The sequence below is a fragment of the Humulus lupulus genome, chromosome 6, assembly GCF_963169125.1.
Source record: "Humulus lupulus chromosome 6, drHumLupu1.1, whole genome shotgun sequence".
In the NCBI taxonomy this organism is placed as follows: Eukaryota; Viridiplantae; Streptophyta; class Magnoliopsida; order Rosales; family Cannabaceae; genus Humulus; species Humulus lupulus.
The window spans coordinates 9121839-9137724 of record NC_084798.1 but is presented as its reverse complement, the minus strand read 5'-3'; the positions used below and the strand labels follow the sequence as shown (position 1 = coordinate 9137724).

At 39.3% G+C, this 15886-nt stretch overlaps 1 protein-coding gene across 1 annotated transcript; it reads left to right on the top strand.

Moving 5' to 3' along the window:
* Positions 1-1116: 1116 nt before the first annotated feature.
* On the top strand, positions 1117-3631 carry LOC133784661 (receptor-like protein 35). The gene is made up of 3 exons (XM_062223951.1): positions 1117-1474; positions 1765-2661; positions 2757-3631. The coding sequence occupies exons 1-3, from the start codon at positions 1117-1119 to the stop codon at positions 3629-3631; spliced, it is 2130 nt and encodes a 709-aa protein (XP_062079935.1).
* Positions 3632-15886: the final 12255 nt, after the last annotated feature.

The following is a 15886-nucleotide window of genomic DNA, read 5'->3' as shown; positions in this document are numbered from 1 at the left end:
TCATGACGATCTCGAAAGGCTTCACTACGTCCTTAAATCGCCATTCTCGAACCTCAGCATCCGAGAGCATCCTCACCGTGACATTTTCAGGAATGTCGAACGATTTGCACATGCATTCATATGCATTCTTATATCCTTCGCGGTCCAAAGGCTCGGAAGATGAACGAGAAGACATTATTATGCAGGATGAAATGATTGTTGAAGGATTGAACTGAGGGAAATCTCTAGGGTTTCTTCGAAGCTTTTCTCTGGGAGTTAGAATGAAGTTTGGAAATTTGAATGAAAATTATTTTGAAATAAAAACTATTTAAATGAAAGGTAAAATTTTGAATCAAACATTTTACTCGATAACTATGTTTGCATTAAGTGTAACTTGTCAGGTAATCAAATGATCATGCACCTATGGATTACCTCGGTTTACGGAGAATGACGGCTCTAGGCGAACTTTTTGGTGTTGAAGAGTTGGCCCAAGATTCTAACAGATTAGCACACCTCGCCTGTTCGAAGCTTGGGCCAGGGGGCATCTGTTGGGCCCAAAATTTTCGGCCTAAAATCCCTTTCCTGATTTATCAAATATTCAAAACGGAACGTTTTGGCAAAGAGAAGTTCCGAAGGCAGAAGCTGTGGGTCAGAGGCGATCCGCGCCTCTGACCCCTGAGCGAGACATTCAAAGTCGGTATTTTTGGAGGGAAATTCTGTTATTTCTTTCCCCCCATTCCAGGGTTCGCTTGAACCAACTAACTGCTTTGCATATTTTGTCCTATAAATATAAGATTCATATAAGGAAAATGGATCGGACTTTGAACTAACTTAAGCATCGGAGTATCTTTCTTGCAGGTGATCCCGATGAGTCAAACGAAAATTTTCATCACCGGAATAGTGACTAAGCATCATCCATAATCGGGAGAAGCCTCTAGATATAGAAAGACAAATTGTTGCACCAACAATTTGCTTTCAAACATTATTAGCCAATAAAAAAATAGTATTAAATAAAATATTGACTTCCAAGTCTTCCCAATTAAAGAAAAATGTGATGTCATTTTCAATTAGTTGTATTTTCATTTCCTATATATGTGGTGATATAATTATCTCACTTTAAATTAATTTGTTCTGAATATGATCAAAGTTGTTGTGCTTGTGTTGGTGCTAGCCACGAGTCATGTGTGGAGTAGTGCTACTACTGGAGATTCTGATCAAGTCCATTATTTCATAGAGAGGGAGAGACAAGCTCTTCTCAGCATGAAGCAACACTTTGTTAATAATTTCCACCGTCTATCCTCATGGACAAGCACTAGACGAGATTGTTGCGCCTGGAGTGGTATCAGGTGTGATAATTTAACTCATCATATTATAAGTCTTGATCTTTATTTTAACGGATTGGGTGGTGAAATTGGTCATTCCTTGGTTGATTTGCAACATTTGAGATACTTGAATCTTGGTTTCAATGAATTTACTAAAATTCCTGAGTTTATTGGTTCTTTAACTACTTAACTAGACTCATATCTCTCACCTTTGAATAAAATCCTATTATGTCCATTCCTTCCCAGCTTGGGAACCTCACGAGGTTGCAATTTCTCAATCTAGGTGGTAATGAATTTTCTTATATTAGTACTAATCTTGAATGGCTTTCTCATCTCTCTTCTTTGAGATTCTTAACATTGAGAGACATCAATGTAACTAAATCCACAGATTGACTTCATTCAATTGAAATAGCACCATCTTTAACAAGTTTAGAATTATCTGACTGTCTATTTCCACCAACAGATGATCATATCTTCACCTATAAAAATTCTTCAAATTATCTCACCAATCTTGAAATTTTTGACAGTACCATACCTCCTAAAACAATTCTTTGGTTGCTAAACATAAGTTCCAATCTAATTAATCTCACAATTGCGAATAATGAAATAAAAGGTCCTCTTACACTTCCAAATTCTTTTGAAAATATGAGATCTCTCGCACGCATTGATTTGCCTGAGAATGGATTCGAAGGTGAACTACCAAAATCATTGGGGAATCTTTGTAATCTTCAGGAATTAGTATTGAGCTACAACAAATTCAATTCAACACTTTGTGATGTTATAGGAAGACTTATTGGTTGTGCTAATAATTTAGAAATTTTGGATTTGAATTCAAACCAATTTGAAGGACCACTGCCCAATATTTCAACGTTTAGTTCATACCTTAGACATTTGGATGCCTCTAATAATAAGCTTAATGGTACTCTGCCTGAAGGAATTGGAGAGCTCCAACAACTCAAGTATTTAGATCTCTCCTCAAACTCTTTCACTGGTGCTTTACCTAAAAGTATTGGTAAGCTTCAGCATCTCAGGAACTTGGATCTCTCTTCAAACACTTTCATTGGGCTTGTCACTGAAGTCCACTTTCAAAAACTTTCCAAGTTGAATAGTCTTTATTTATCCCATAACTCCTTATTAACATTGAGGATCAATTCTACTTCGATTCCACCATTTCAACTAGATGCTCTATCATTGAGGTCTTGCAACTCAGGTCCACAATTTCCTACTTGGCTCAAAACCCAAATAATTATCTCAACACTTGATCTTTCAAACTCTGAAATTCATGATGAAATCCCCAATTGGTTTTTCCGTCAAACTCTGACATTGTATTTTCTAAATCTATCTTCAAATCAATTTCGTGGTCTGTTCCACCATATCTATCTAATGTCACGACATTGTTTCTTTCTAATAATAGATTCATTAATGTAAAGACTTTTCTTTGTTACCCAATACAAGGATTAATACAACTTCTTGACATTTCCAATAATATGTTGAATGGAAGCCTCCCTGATTGTCAGTGGAACATGAAGGATTTGATTGTTCTGAAACTAGATAACAATAATTTGTCTGGAGTAATTCCAAGATCAATTGGTTCGTTATCTAAAATTCAGCATTTGCTTTTGGGACATAATAATTTTTCTGGAAATCTTCCTTCATCTTCAAAGAATTGTACAAAACTTGAAGTTCTTGATATCGAATCCAATAATCTAGAAGGAAATATACCATCTTGGATTGGGGAAAGACTCACAAATCTGATTTTGCTTCGAATAAGATCAAATAATTTCTATGGAATTATACCATTAAATGTATGCCATCTTCAATTTGTTCGAATATTTGACATTTCCATAAATGCTATATTTGGATATATTCCGTCATGCATAAATTTTTTTACCTCTATGGTAGCCAAGGCCAAGGAGAACAAGTTTAATGATTCGAAAGACATTGGCACAATGACTGCCGTTGTACGGTCTGATGTTATTATATCGATCATGTGGAAAGGTATTCTTCGTGAGTATAGCAGCACTCTTGGATTATTAAGAGTGATTGATCTCTCATGTAATAATTTGATTGGAAAAATTCCTGAAGAGTTAACAAATCTTGTTGAATTGGTTCAACTTAACATTTCAAGGAATAATTTGAATGGCACTATCCCTATGGAGATCGGGAACTTGAATAAGTTAGATGCTCTAGATTTATCCCACAACAAGCTTTGTGGTGTAATTCCAACAAGCTTGGCAAGCATATCTTCTTTGTCGTTCTTGGATCTGTCAAGTAACAAATTATCAGGAAAATCCCCACCGACACTCAACTACAAAGTTTTGATGCTTTGATGTACATTGACAATGATGGATTGTGTGGACCTCCACTGACCAAATCATGCGTTGGAGATGAGTCACCAAATGGTTCTCGAGATCACTCGAGTGGTACTGAAGGTTTTTTTTAACAATGGAGAAGAATGGTTTGACATGTCATGGTTTCATATGGGAACTGGGGTGGGATTTGGAATTGGATTTGCTGGAGTTTGTGGTAATTTATTACTCAATGCTTCTTGGAGACGTAACTATTTCCACTACATGGGCACCATTGGAGATTGGCTTTACGTGACGATCTCTGTCAAAATAAATTTATTGAAGAGGAGGTTCATTAATTAGAAGGTAATAAAGTATTAGCTTAATTCAGTTTTTCATATTTCTTCTATGGCTTAGATTAATTTTATTTCATTGTTCTGCTTATGTCTATCACATGCCAGAAGGTGTAGCTTTGAAGCTTCAAGAGTTTGCAATTGGAAGTATCAAGATGTTTATCCATTAGATTATGGCTCCAAATAAAATCATCATCTTTATTTAGTATTTATATCTTTGAATGTATTACATAAAAGGATTCTCTGCGTGATTTACTTGTGAATTTATTAGTGTTTTAATTATTGTTGCTTATAAAGTTAGATTATATATAATTTCTTAAACTGAAATATGTTCAATATTTATTTAATATTCGTTAATTATTAGATCAATTCAACCTAACAGTGCTTATTACAGTGTGAACATGTGTATATATTAAACCTATTCCTTTTTATTATGTTAAGAAAAATATTTTTATAAATTTTAATATATTAATATATGTGTGTATAGAACACTTTTTTTTTTTTTTAAATAAGGATTGAGCGAGCCGAGCATACGAACAGATGTGGCTAACATGGAAATCCGGATGGAAAATACGTGGATGGCACCATACTTGGAGTATCTTACCGGCGGTGCACTGCCGACAGATAGGAACAAAGCTAGAACTCTTCAAAGGCAGGTCGCGAGATATATACTGGTCGATGGCATTTTATACCGAAGGGGTTATTCAATGCCACTGCTCAGATGTGTTACGCCTGAGAAAGCTAAGGAACTGATGAAGGAGGTACATGAAGGCTTTTGTGGAGATCATGCTGGGGGGCAAAGTTTGGCAAAGAAGATTCTAAGGTAGGGCTATTTCTGGCCAACTATGAATGAAGACTCTGCAGAGTACGTGCGGAAGTGCGACAAATGTCAAAGGTTTTCCAAAATTCCACGCACAGCTCCGAATGAATTAAAGCAGATGCAAAGTTCGTGGCCTTTCGTAGTATGGGGCATAGATCTGATTGGCTCATTGCTAATAGGAAAAGGTGGAGTAAAGTACTCGATTGTGGTAGTCGACTACTTCACCAAATGGGCCGAAGCTGAACCGCTTGCTACCATAACGACTAAAAAAGTTCTTAACTTCGTCATCAAGAACATTATTTGCCGCTATGGTTTGCCCCGGAAGATTGTCTCAGACAACGGAACCCAGTTTGACAGTGACCTATTTACAGACTTCTGCGAAAGGCACGGGATTATTAAAAGCTTCTCTTCAGTTGCGCATCCGCAAGCAAATGGACAAGTGGAAGCCGTGAATAAGACGCTCAAATCTACCATGAAGAAAAGGCTAGAAGAAGTAAAGGGAGCATGGCCAGAACAGTTGCCCAAAGTCCTCTGGTCGTATAGAACGTCTCATCGAACAGCAACCGGTCATACTCTGTTTTCCTTAGCATACGGATATGAAGCCATGTTGCCAGTCGAGTTAGATTCGCCCTCGCATCGACGAATTACATACGACCAGGATCAGAACAACCAATTGATGATGGAGTCCCTAGACTCACTAGGAGAAAAACGAGAAAAAGCCCAACTCCGAGTAGCTGCATACCAACAAAAGGTCGCCCGGTACTTTAATTCAAAAGTAAAAGAAAGAAAATTCAACATCGGAGATCTAGTGCTACGACGAGTTTTCTTAAATACCCGCGACCCCGCTGCTGGAGTACTCGAACCAAACTGGGAAGGACCGTATCAGATCGAAGACGCCCTTCATCCGGGAACTTACAAACTTGCATGCTTAAATGGAGATCTCGTTCCACGCTATTGGAATGGAGAACACCTGCACAAGTACTACCAATGAACAGCCCTTCTTAAAGGGCTGGCTTGTATTAAATTTTACTTTTTACAAGTTTCGGAAAAGGTTAGCCACGTTGTATGGCTAATCCTTATAAGTGTAAGATCTTTCATTTTAAGATCACTCGTACAGACATGTTTAGTCCATTTTAATACGAGATTATAAGGGACTGTGCACAGCCAGTCATTTCTTGCCAACCTTTGTAAATTTATTTTTACAAGTATTTGTTCATTACGTGTGTTGTTTTGCTGTATTACAAGTGTTGAATTTCATAACGAGCAGTAATGTTCGAACAGGTCATGGTCAAGGCAAGTGACCAAGGACCTAAAGCTCCTCGATCACTTGGGGGCATATAAGGTACATCGATAGCAAAGCATACCATGAGGTATGTAAACACATGAACAAAATGAGTGAAAGCATGCTATGGTACTTAGAGCATTTTTCAAAATTTATGTTTTGTTAAATAAAACCAAAGTACTATGCTAAGTTCGGTCATGCGAACAGGTATTGTAATAAAAACATTATAATATCATTAAGGCAATCGTTTACACCGCGAGCATCAGTGCTCAGATGTAAATATGAAATTAAAAGGAAAAACCTTTACACCGCGAGCAGTACTGCTCGGGTGTAATTGTTTAAAGATGAGTAAATGAGCTGCCCTCGCAGCAATAAAAGAAAATTGTCTTTGCAAATAGACCCGTGGGCCATAAAAAACTGAAATAAAAAGAAAAAAAGTTATTTTGGAGCAGGAGGATCTTTGGGAGCAGGAGCATTCTTATCAGAAAGGGTCTTGGTCTTAGCTCTCTCTTCAGCCTCCAGCCGAGCATTGCACTGCGCCATTAGCGTCCTTTGCAAATTCTCAGAGAGGTAGTCGATTTTAGCCCCCCGGTTGTGTTTCCAGAAATCATAGAAGCTTAGGAAGGTGGCTTCCTTATACTTCTTTAGATTTCTGGCCCCATCCTCCGCGAGCTCCTGATTTCGCTCTTCAAGCTCCTGAACGCGCCCCTCGAGTTCCTGTACTCGTTCCTCGAGCCTCTACGCCTCACCTCTGCTGGCGATCAGATCAAGATTGAACTGCTTACACTCTTCGGTATTGAGGACAACACTCTCCTTCCATTTTTTCCGCTCCTCGATGGCTTTCTGCAGGGCCTCTTGACTCTCCTGAAGCTCCAGTGTGAGAGTGGATTGGTCCTCGCATAGTTGCTCGTTCAGCTTCAACAAACCCCGGTTCTCCTCGAGCAGCTTGGCGTTCTCACCCTCAAGTGTTTGCTTAGCCTGGGCAAGCCTGGAGTCAGAATTCTTCTCCCGAGAAACCAGCGCCCCAGTACGGCGCCAGCCCGCAGTCAAAGACAGCATCGCCTGAAGAAAAAATGGGGAAAGTCAGGAAAAGAAGTATAATATAAGCCGAGAAATATCAAAAGATGACTTACGCTGGCTAGCTCATTCAGCCCCCTATTGACGATCTAGTTGGCGTCCATAGGGACAGTGTCGTTGATGGCAGCCTGGGTGCGCTTATGCTTGGAGAGCCGATATATTCTCTCCTTGGCCATGCCAACTATGTGGCTGAGCAGGGAGCCTTCAGACAAATGGTCTGTCTCTTTGTCTGCGGCCTTTGAGGAAGACCGAGGATTGGCAGGCGTGGGAGTCTGCTGCTCGGGGGCAGGCGGATGTGATAAGTCCTCCTTGGAGGGAGCGTCGGCAGGAGCATCTTTTGTTCGGGCCTTCTTCGAAGGGGTCTTGCTACTTTCCCCTCGAGCCCTTTTGTTGTCCTTTTTCGGGACAGAAGCGTCGGTAGCAGCTTGGTAATGTTCAAAGAAGTCCCCAGAGTCCATGCCTGCACAAAGAATAACATTTCAAACAATGAGATTAAAGGGTCGCAGAAAAACATAAATTAGAGTAGAAGGATTACAAAAGTAAGGTACCCGAGCTACACCTACTAGTCGAAACATTATCTACTGAACTACCTAGTTCCTGGAAGAAATCTGAATTTAAAGAAGGAGTGTTTCTAAAGTTGCCGTCCCCATCAAATAGGTGTATGGGAATTGGCAAGTTATTTAAAAATGAGAATGGTGTACCGTATACATCCGACGAGTCATCAGATTGCTTGACAGGCTCAGCAGCCTTTTGTTTCCCCTTACCCTTGGGGACCGACGCTTCTGCTACTCGGTGGGGAACAGCAGGTTCCCTGATTGTAACCCCAGTTGGCCTCCTCCTAGGAGGTGGTGCCTGAGGTTGCTGCTCGGGTCCCTGCTCACGTCCCATGCCAGCATGGACACCACCCACCGCGGGTTCGCTGGTCGCAGGTGGGGAGCCTTTAAGGCCAGCCAACCTAAGGTTAGCCTCATTGATCAAATTTTTCACACTCTTAGCAGCATTGGACATTCTAGCTAAGAGGGCTACCCTCGACTCCATTCCTGGAGTGGGGGTCGGGCGCAACCATGGACCTGGAACACATTGGACAGTGGAATATTATGACAAGAAAGATTTAAAGGGCAAGAAATACTGGTTTAAGGCTCATTATTTCCCATACCTCCTCTGGTGAAGGCCAGGTTTTCCGCGGCAATGTCAGGCGTAAGGAAGTATTCCAGATGATACTTCCCCACGTTGGAGATATGGGTGGTCTCGGACAGAAAGGTACGCCCGGTCTCCTGGTGGAAAAAATGGAAGAACCCCGTACCATCTTGGTTGGGGTTGGACTTGAGGTCAAATAGATAATTGACCTCGTAAGGGGAAGGGGCTGGCCATTTCTTGAGTTTGTAGAGGATATAAAGCGCGGTCAGCATCCTATATCCGTTCTGGGTAATCTGAAAAGGGGCCACCCCGAAGTAATTAGCCACCCCTTGGAAAAATGAATACAGAGGTAAGGTGGCACCCGCCTCGATATGGTATCTCGACCAGGCACTAAAATCCCCCTAGCAGGTTGGCTCGCTGGTCGATGGTAGGTCTGACTAGGGTCACCCCCGTCAGATTGTACTTATTTAAATAATTTGAGACCATGCGAATGGTCACCGTGCTTGGAGAAACCACGTGCCACTCGACAGTCGGCTGGTCGGCATGGCGAGGATGGGCACGCCCCTGAACTTCGGTTTCAGGAGGGAATTCTCCTCAACCACTGGTCGAGGGGGCATCAGCAGGAGGCTGACTTGGAGAAGAAGGGTTGCGTCTTTTTCTGGCCTTAGTTTTTGTTCTGGCCATTTTCTGGGTAGAAGCTGGTGGAGGATTTGGGTTAGGACGTGAAAATGGAATTTCTGGAATCAGTGTTGATGGATTCTCTTCGCCTTCGAGCAGTTGAGCTAAGAGTTCGTCTTCGATAGATCTTTCTCCTCCCCAAGGGTCTTGCATATGAACTGCAAACAGACAATGGAGGAGATAAGACACAATTCACGAAGTAGTGTGGGAAGTTGGGATAACGTTGCTCGTACCTAAATAACCAGCAGCATCCTAATTCTACACTAACTTCAACGTGTGTAGTTTAAAAGACGGATGAAGACAGAAAGGAAACTGTTTTCTGAAAAGAACTTTTTTCGACTTCTAAGGGGCGAGAAAAAGTTTCAATTTTTTTCCCCTAGCTTAAAGGTTGAATCTTTCATCAACCTAACGTCCCAAATTAGAGATTCTATTTATCAAAGTATCAACCTAACCTATACAAGGAATAAAGACACACTTTTACCAAACAGTAGGCGATTTATACCAGAAAACCCTAAAAACCCTATTCAAGAACGTAGAAATATCAGAGCATAAAAACAACATGCATGGTGTAATAGAGAGCCTAAAAGATGGAGTCCTTACCAGAGAGGAGATGGAGATTCGGAAGAAAATGAAAACTCGAACTGGAAGACCTTTGGCTAGATGGCGAACTAATTTTTGAAGCTCTGAACTCTGGTGCAAGTTCTTGAGAATATCGGTAAAAATGATGAGTAAAGATTTCTTAATGGGAAAGGAAAAGTTACTTAGAGGGATTGAGGGTATGGCAGAAAGGTAGTAATCATCACTTCCCACTTTCGAAACGTGGGGAAGTGTATAAGCCGTCAAAAGTGTCTTTTTGGAAACTGAAAGGGCTTGATTAGACATAATTATGTCACGGTTTTCGAAAACGCACGGGAGTTCTGACAAACATCATGGGATATGAACGGTTGTTCCCTTAAGTTTCTTTATTGCTGGTCGCACTAAACAAACTTAGGGGGAAAATGTTATCCCAAAAATCAGAAGTAAATGACATGGCAAGCATTAATTACACATGGCTGACACCTGGCAGAATCTTTGCTCGACTATCGACTAGGAAAACAGCCAGTGTCATGCAATCGGCTTCTTCATACGACCAGCCTGGTCGTATGCGCATTATACGCGAAGAAGATCTTAAGCAGTTATGATAGAATCCGAAATTATCTCCTGCAATTTCCTGAATATCCGATTGTTTAGGAAATAATATCTGTAACAAATCAATGTAAACTTTCCCTGAGCTTATAAATAGAAAAGAAAGGGGCTCAGGGAGGGGGATCGATCTTTTGTATCTTGAGCTTTGAGATTAGGGAAAAAGACACTAGAATATTTGTATTTTTCTGGAGAGGTTGGTGAAACTCATTGAACCCTAGTTCTTTGATCACTCCTCGAAATCTCGTTCTAATAACAATTCAAGTGGACGTAGGTCATTACCAGATCTTGGGGCCGAACCACTATAAAATCTTGTGTTCTTATTATTTTCGTCATCACAATCATTTCAACATATCATTCGCGTCAAACGTATTTTTGACTCCGTGTCAGTTGGCCAAAATCTGGGTCAACAAAATTATTTAATTAGACAATATTATATCAAATTTTTATTATTTAATTAATTAAATTAACAAAAAATAATTAAAAATAAATTATTATTTATTCATAATTTTTTAAAATTTTATTAAATATAATTATCAATTCATTTATTAATTTTTCCTCGAGAAACTTAATATATTTATCCATTAATATATTGATTAATTTTTCCATTTAATTGTTTTTTATAAAATAATATATATATATATAAACATTAGTGAAATAACTATTGTTCATTGAAAACAATTCATCAAATGGTTTCCTATATTCTCATTTTTTTAAACAAAAAATAAACAACAATATCAAAATGTCTCAAGTCTGTGTAATACATATTGAATATGATTTCTTAGAAATTGTATTACTTACAATTCTCAAAACACAGAGGAAAAAAAAATTGATAAGATCCAACCAATACATAATTGATAAAAGTTCAATTTTAGAATCTAAAAATTACAAAATATAAACATTGAAATTTTGTAATAAAAAATAATAATAAAATTTCTTTGCAGCACCCAACTACTAACTGAGAAATAAAAACGAAAAAGAGAGGAAAATGGACAAACAAATCAATTTGACGATACATACATATTATTAACATATATCCTTCATTTCTAGAATGTACTTTATATATTTATATATGTATATATATATTATCCTATATCAGAGAATATTATAATTAGAGTCAATGTATTTAAAAAATCTGTCAAGAAACGTCCTACTTCGAGAAACTTGAAGTTTGGCTCCAAAGTGAAATAGATGTCCTCTTGAGTCAATAAAGAACGAATAACAAGATAAAACCTCTCTGCCACAGATGACACTAATTTTAACAAGGGCATTATAGAAATAGGAACTATGTAGCAATTGAAAATGAAATGTAACTTACGACGAAGGCGGCGACTGTGGGTGTTTCTCGCCGTGGGTGATGCTTCCATTGGTTCGGTGTTTCTCGGCGGTTTCGTCTGGTTAGAGAGAGCAGACGGAGAAGAGAGAATGTGAGAGCCGAGGAAGAAGGGATGCGATAAAATTTTAAACTGCTCAAGAGCATTAGCGGCGGGTCTCGCCGCTATTATTAGTCCCCGTGGCTAATATTATTATTAGCAGCGGGTAGTCCGCGACTAATAACAGTAATTACCCGCCGCTAATATTATAAGCGGCAGTAAGTCCGCGGCTAATAATAGTAATTACCCGCCGCTAATAATAGTAGCGGCGGGTAGTCCGCGGCTAATAATAGTAATTACCCGCCACTAATAATAATTTAAAAATTCCCGGGCTTTTTTATTACGTCTATTGGCGGCGGACTATACGCCGCTAATAATTGTATGTCCACCGCTAATAGATATAAATATAGATATTTTATATTTTTTAAAATACTCAAATATTATTAGTGTCCGCCGTTAATAGTCTTTCTAATGGCGGCAGACTGAGCCCGCCCCTAATGACCACGCCGCAAATGCCTATAATTGTTGTAGTTTGTTTTAGTTTTTGAATTTGGGAGTGACAACAATATATTATATATTTAATATAATATTAAATATTATACATGTATTTTAAATTTAAGTTTCTTGCTAGTTTTTTTTTAAATCAATTTATTACTAATTGATAGTAGATTATATTATATATTTAATAAGATATTATTCTAATAAATTAGTTTAAGTTTGATTAAATTTTATTTAAGTTATAAAATAATTTTATTATTTTTAAATAATTATCAATGTAAAATATCTCAAAAATATCATAATTTAATTTGTTTAATTATTTATTATTTTTTAAAAATTATCATTGTAAAATATCTCAAAAATATCTTTTTTTTAATTTTTTATTTTATTTTATTTAAGTTTAAGTATTTACAAACTACCGTTAAATATAAGAATATTCTTTTAAAATTATCATTAAAAAAATAAAAAAAAATCGTTAAAACCAAGAATTTCCGTTATCTACACACTTATTATATAAAAGAGATATATATTAACTATATTTTATTGCGGTCATTAGATTTTAACAATTGTTATCTTGTGAGAATATTTTGAATAGTATCTTAATTATATATATATATATATATATACATTTATAGAACAATTCTTCTATAGGGGCTTCACTTTAAGCCCTACCGGTAGGGCTCTCGGTGTTTCTCGACCTGTAAACAGTTTTCGGCCCGACTTTTTTTTATGACCGTGTATATTGTAGCTATTTAGAGCATCCTGCAAATTTTTAGAAAATTTCAAATAGTTTACAGTACTGAAAACTAGGTTCAAACATGTTGTTTTCCACACGTATAAAAAAAATTAGTCACGCGTGTGTTGACACCGTTTTTCGTCAACAGTGAAAGAAGAGCACGTAAACAATAATCAGTAATGGCCAATAAAAATATGATAATACAAACACGATTTTTTACGTGGTTCAGCAGTTAAATCTGCCTAGTCCACGAGTCTTTCTTATTAAGACTTAAGAATATCTCTGAAAATCCTTCAAGGATGAATTTTCCAGAGTTTTCCTCAAGATCACAAAAATTCGGTCCTTTACAATGGTACATGACTTCTCTATTTATAGAGAAGATTGCATAATACTATCCCACATATTTCGGGTAGTTACTCTATATTTGCAAATAGATTAAATGGCATTAAATGCCTGCAATTCGATGTAAAAGGAAACGTCCCCTGAAGACCAGGGGGCGTATAACTAATCAAATAATATCCCCTGATTGTAGGAGATTTTCAGTAATAAATGTAGACCGCGTCTTGCTACTGATGACTCATTAGGAGATTCAAAGTTATTATCCTATATCACCAAGACCATAATCACCCAGGTTTCTTACTGACTTTCGAGCTATGACATTTCCCTAGGCCACATGGCTTCGAGCTCGTACGCGCATCAGGCTCGGACCTCTTGATCCGAGGTCATCCCAGAGAGCAGATGCACCTCGGGGCCTATCCTTCGAACTCGTGAGGATTTCGAGGCTACCATCTTCGAAGTCGTCTCTACTTTGTAGGCTCGTTGTTTAGATTTCGAACATATTCCGGACTTTACGAGTTCACTCATTATGAATCCAGCTTTCGAGGTCACAATCCTTATGGCTCGAAATCTGGGTATAACATCTTACCCCCTCAAAAGTATCTGTTCGAATCCTATGAGAAGGAAACTTTTGAACTACCTTCTTCAGGAACCGTACCGTCACATACTTTAGAATGGACACGTGTCAGTCGGGTATTGCTTATTCAGGGTACTCGAGTGCCTTGGAAATCTGCCCACGATCATTCATCTACCACCTTTTTGGTACCATCATGTCATCAGTCCCTGACCGTTGGATTTTATGAGGATTCTGGCCAATGGCTCAGATTAATCCTTTTTATCACTTTTTTCCCTCTATATATATAAGGTCTTCTTCTTCCTCTTACTTTACACGCATCAGAAGCAAAAAAGAAGGGACAAACCAGAGGCCATCCCAGAGAACTTCTTGCTTGTGCATGTTCTCTCAACCGAAGAAACAGAGGACCACCAGTTTGTTCGAGACCGTGAGCTCATATTTGCAGCCTCTCCTTCAGTCAACGATTTCTCTGTAATCGCCATTATTGTGTAAGTGTCCAATTCTCTTTTCCTTTTCTTTTATACCTGTTTTTGTTCATATTGTTCTTGTTATTTCTGCGAATGTACTAGTTTATTTTCTTAGTACGATACGTTAGGGAATTTTTGATCGATAGGCTTTCACATTTAAGTCTCCATACTAGGTTTAATCCACTGGTTCCATACCCAGTTTTGGTGTTTGAGCAAGATCTCTTTTTTCTAGGTTTTAAAATTTTAAAAGATGTATCTTGCACACCAAGATATTTGGGTGCAAAACCTTGGTTTTGAAGAATGCATGATACCCAATGTTACCTTTTCTGAATAACCGCCACCTTTTTTCCCAGATAATTCGGGATTTTCAAAAGGTTATGCCCACTCTCCTCCTTTTTCCCGTAGAATACACTTCTGACTCTTTAATAAGGGTTTTAGTTTCGAACTCGCTTCGTTCTTAAGCTCCGAGCTTGTCCTGTCAAGCTCGTAACCTTTGAACTCTTGCATGCATGGCCCTCACCATTTTTTCTTTCTCACTAGATGTCACAGAATCTGGAAAGACGGTGGAGGTCGTTGCTGGCAATCCCTTACTCACCAAAAACCCCGAGCCCAAAGTCGTTGTTTGCTCAGAATCAACGTCGAATTCGTGAGTACGACCTCGCGCGCGAGCAGGAGGATATTCGAGCTCATTATCACCGCCAAATAGACGAGGTCATAGAGAAGAAAATGGGGATTCTTCGAGAGGCCATTTATCCAGAACCCAACTCAGGGCCCAGGCCGATCCCACTCGACCCCGCATTAAAGGTCACCATCGCGTATAGTCCAGGATAACTCCAATTTTCATTGATGGGGGAGCCTTCTTCCTTGCAGCCGAGGAGAGAATTCTTTGAGGCCAAGCACTACTGGAGCTCGGTCACCTCAATAATTTAGGTAACTGACATCCTGGCATTACATGGCCTTAGGCTGTCAAGCTCCTTAAGATTTCGAGCTCCAACCTCTAGTGAACGAAGCTGCCATGCTCCAGGGGCTGGAAACCCTGACAGTAAGCTGAGGTATGCGGCATGGAGCCAGGAACACATGAAGGCAGGAGCGCTACTGCCTTGAAGTCTTTCTTCAAGGACTTCACTGACTTTGTTGGGTTGGCCTCGTTCCAGCTCAACACCAATTCTTACAGGGTCCTGTCAGCCCTAAGGTCGTTATACCATGAGCTGAAGTGGGAAGGACCTTCACCACAGGAGATTTTATATCTCTTTTGTCTGAAAAGCAACCCCTCCCGAGCTCGAGGAGGAGACGGCTTCTACTATCTCTCGAGCTATCCCAAAGAGAAAAAAGTCTTCGAGGACCTCCCTAACCATCCTCCAGACTTTAAGAAAGCCTTCTTCTGGACAGATGGCTTGTCCCCGTCTCGATGCTACTCATTCAGACGGATTCGTAAGTATTCCAACTTTCTTTATCTCTGTGCTCGGGCTTTGGTTTGTAGGCTTGCACTTAGTTAAAATGTGTCTTATTTTCCAGACAATTTTCACCATCCTACCCCCGAAGTCACGATGAAGGAGCATAGAGAGACCGTGCTCCAACTCCCTTACGGCCGGAGGTCTCTCTCGTACCTCTTACATGAGAGTAAACTCCGAGCCTGTGGGCTTTTAGGAGATGGCCAGTCCACCTCGGACTGGTCCAACAAGAAGTATGATCATTGGGAGCAGGTGCCTTTGCCCACAGGCATCCTCCCCCCGAGGAGAGAGGTGAGGCCTCCACCTCCAGCTCGCCAAAGGAGTCCAACATCG

What these genes read in the sequence shown, in the direction of transcription:
- LOC133784661 (XM_062223951.1), top strand. Translation starts at nt 1,117, where the DNA reads ATGATCAAAGTTGTTGTGCTTGTGTTGGTGCTAGCCACGAGTCATGTG. An exon ending in TAAAATTCCTGAGTTTATTG is followed by an intron (nt 1,475 to 1,764) that starts GTTCTTTAACTA and finishes TTCCACCAACAG; the next exon opens with ATGATCATATCTTCACCTAT. An exon ending in ATCTTCAAATCAATTTCGTG is followed by an intron (nt 2,662 to 2,756) that starts GTCTGTTCCACC and finishes ACCCAATACAAG; the next exon opens with GATTAATACAACTTCTTGAC.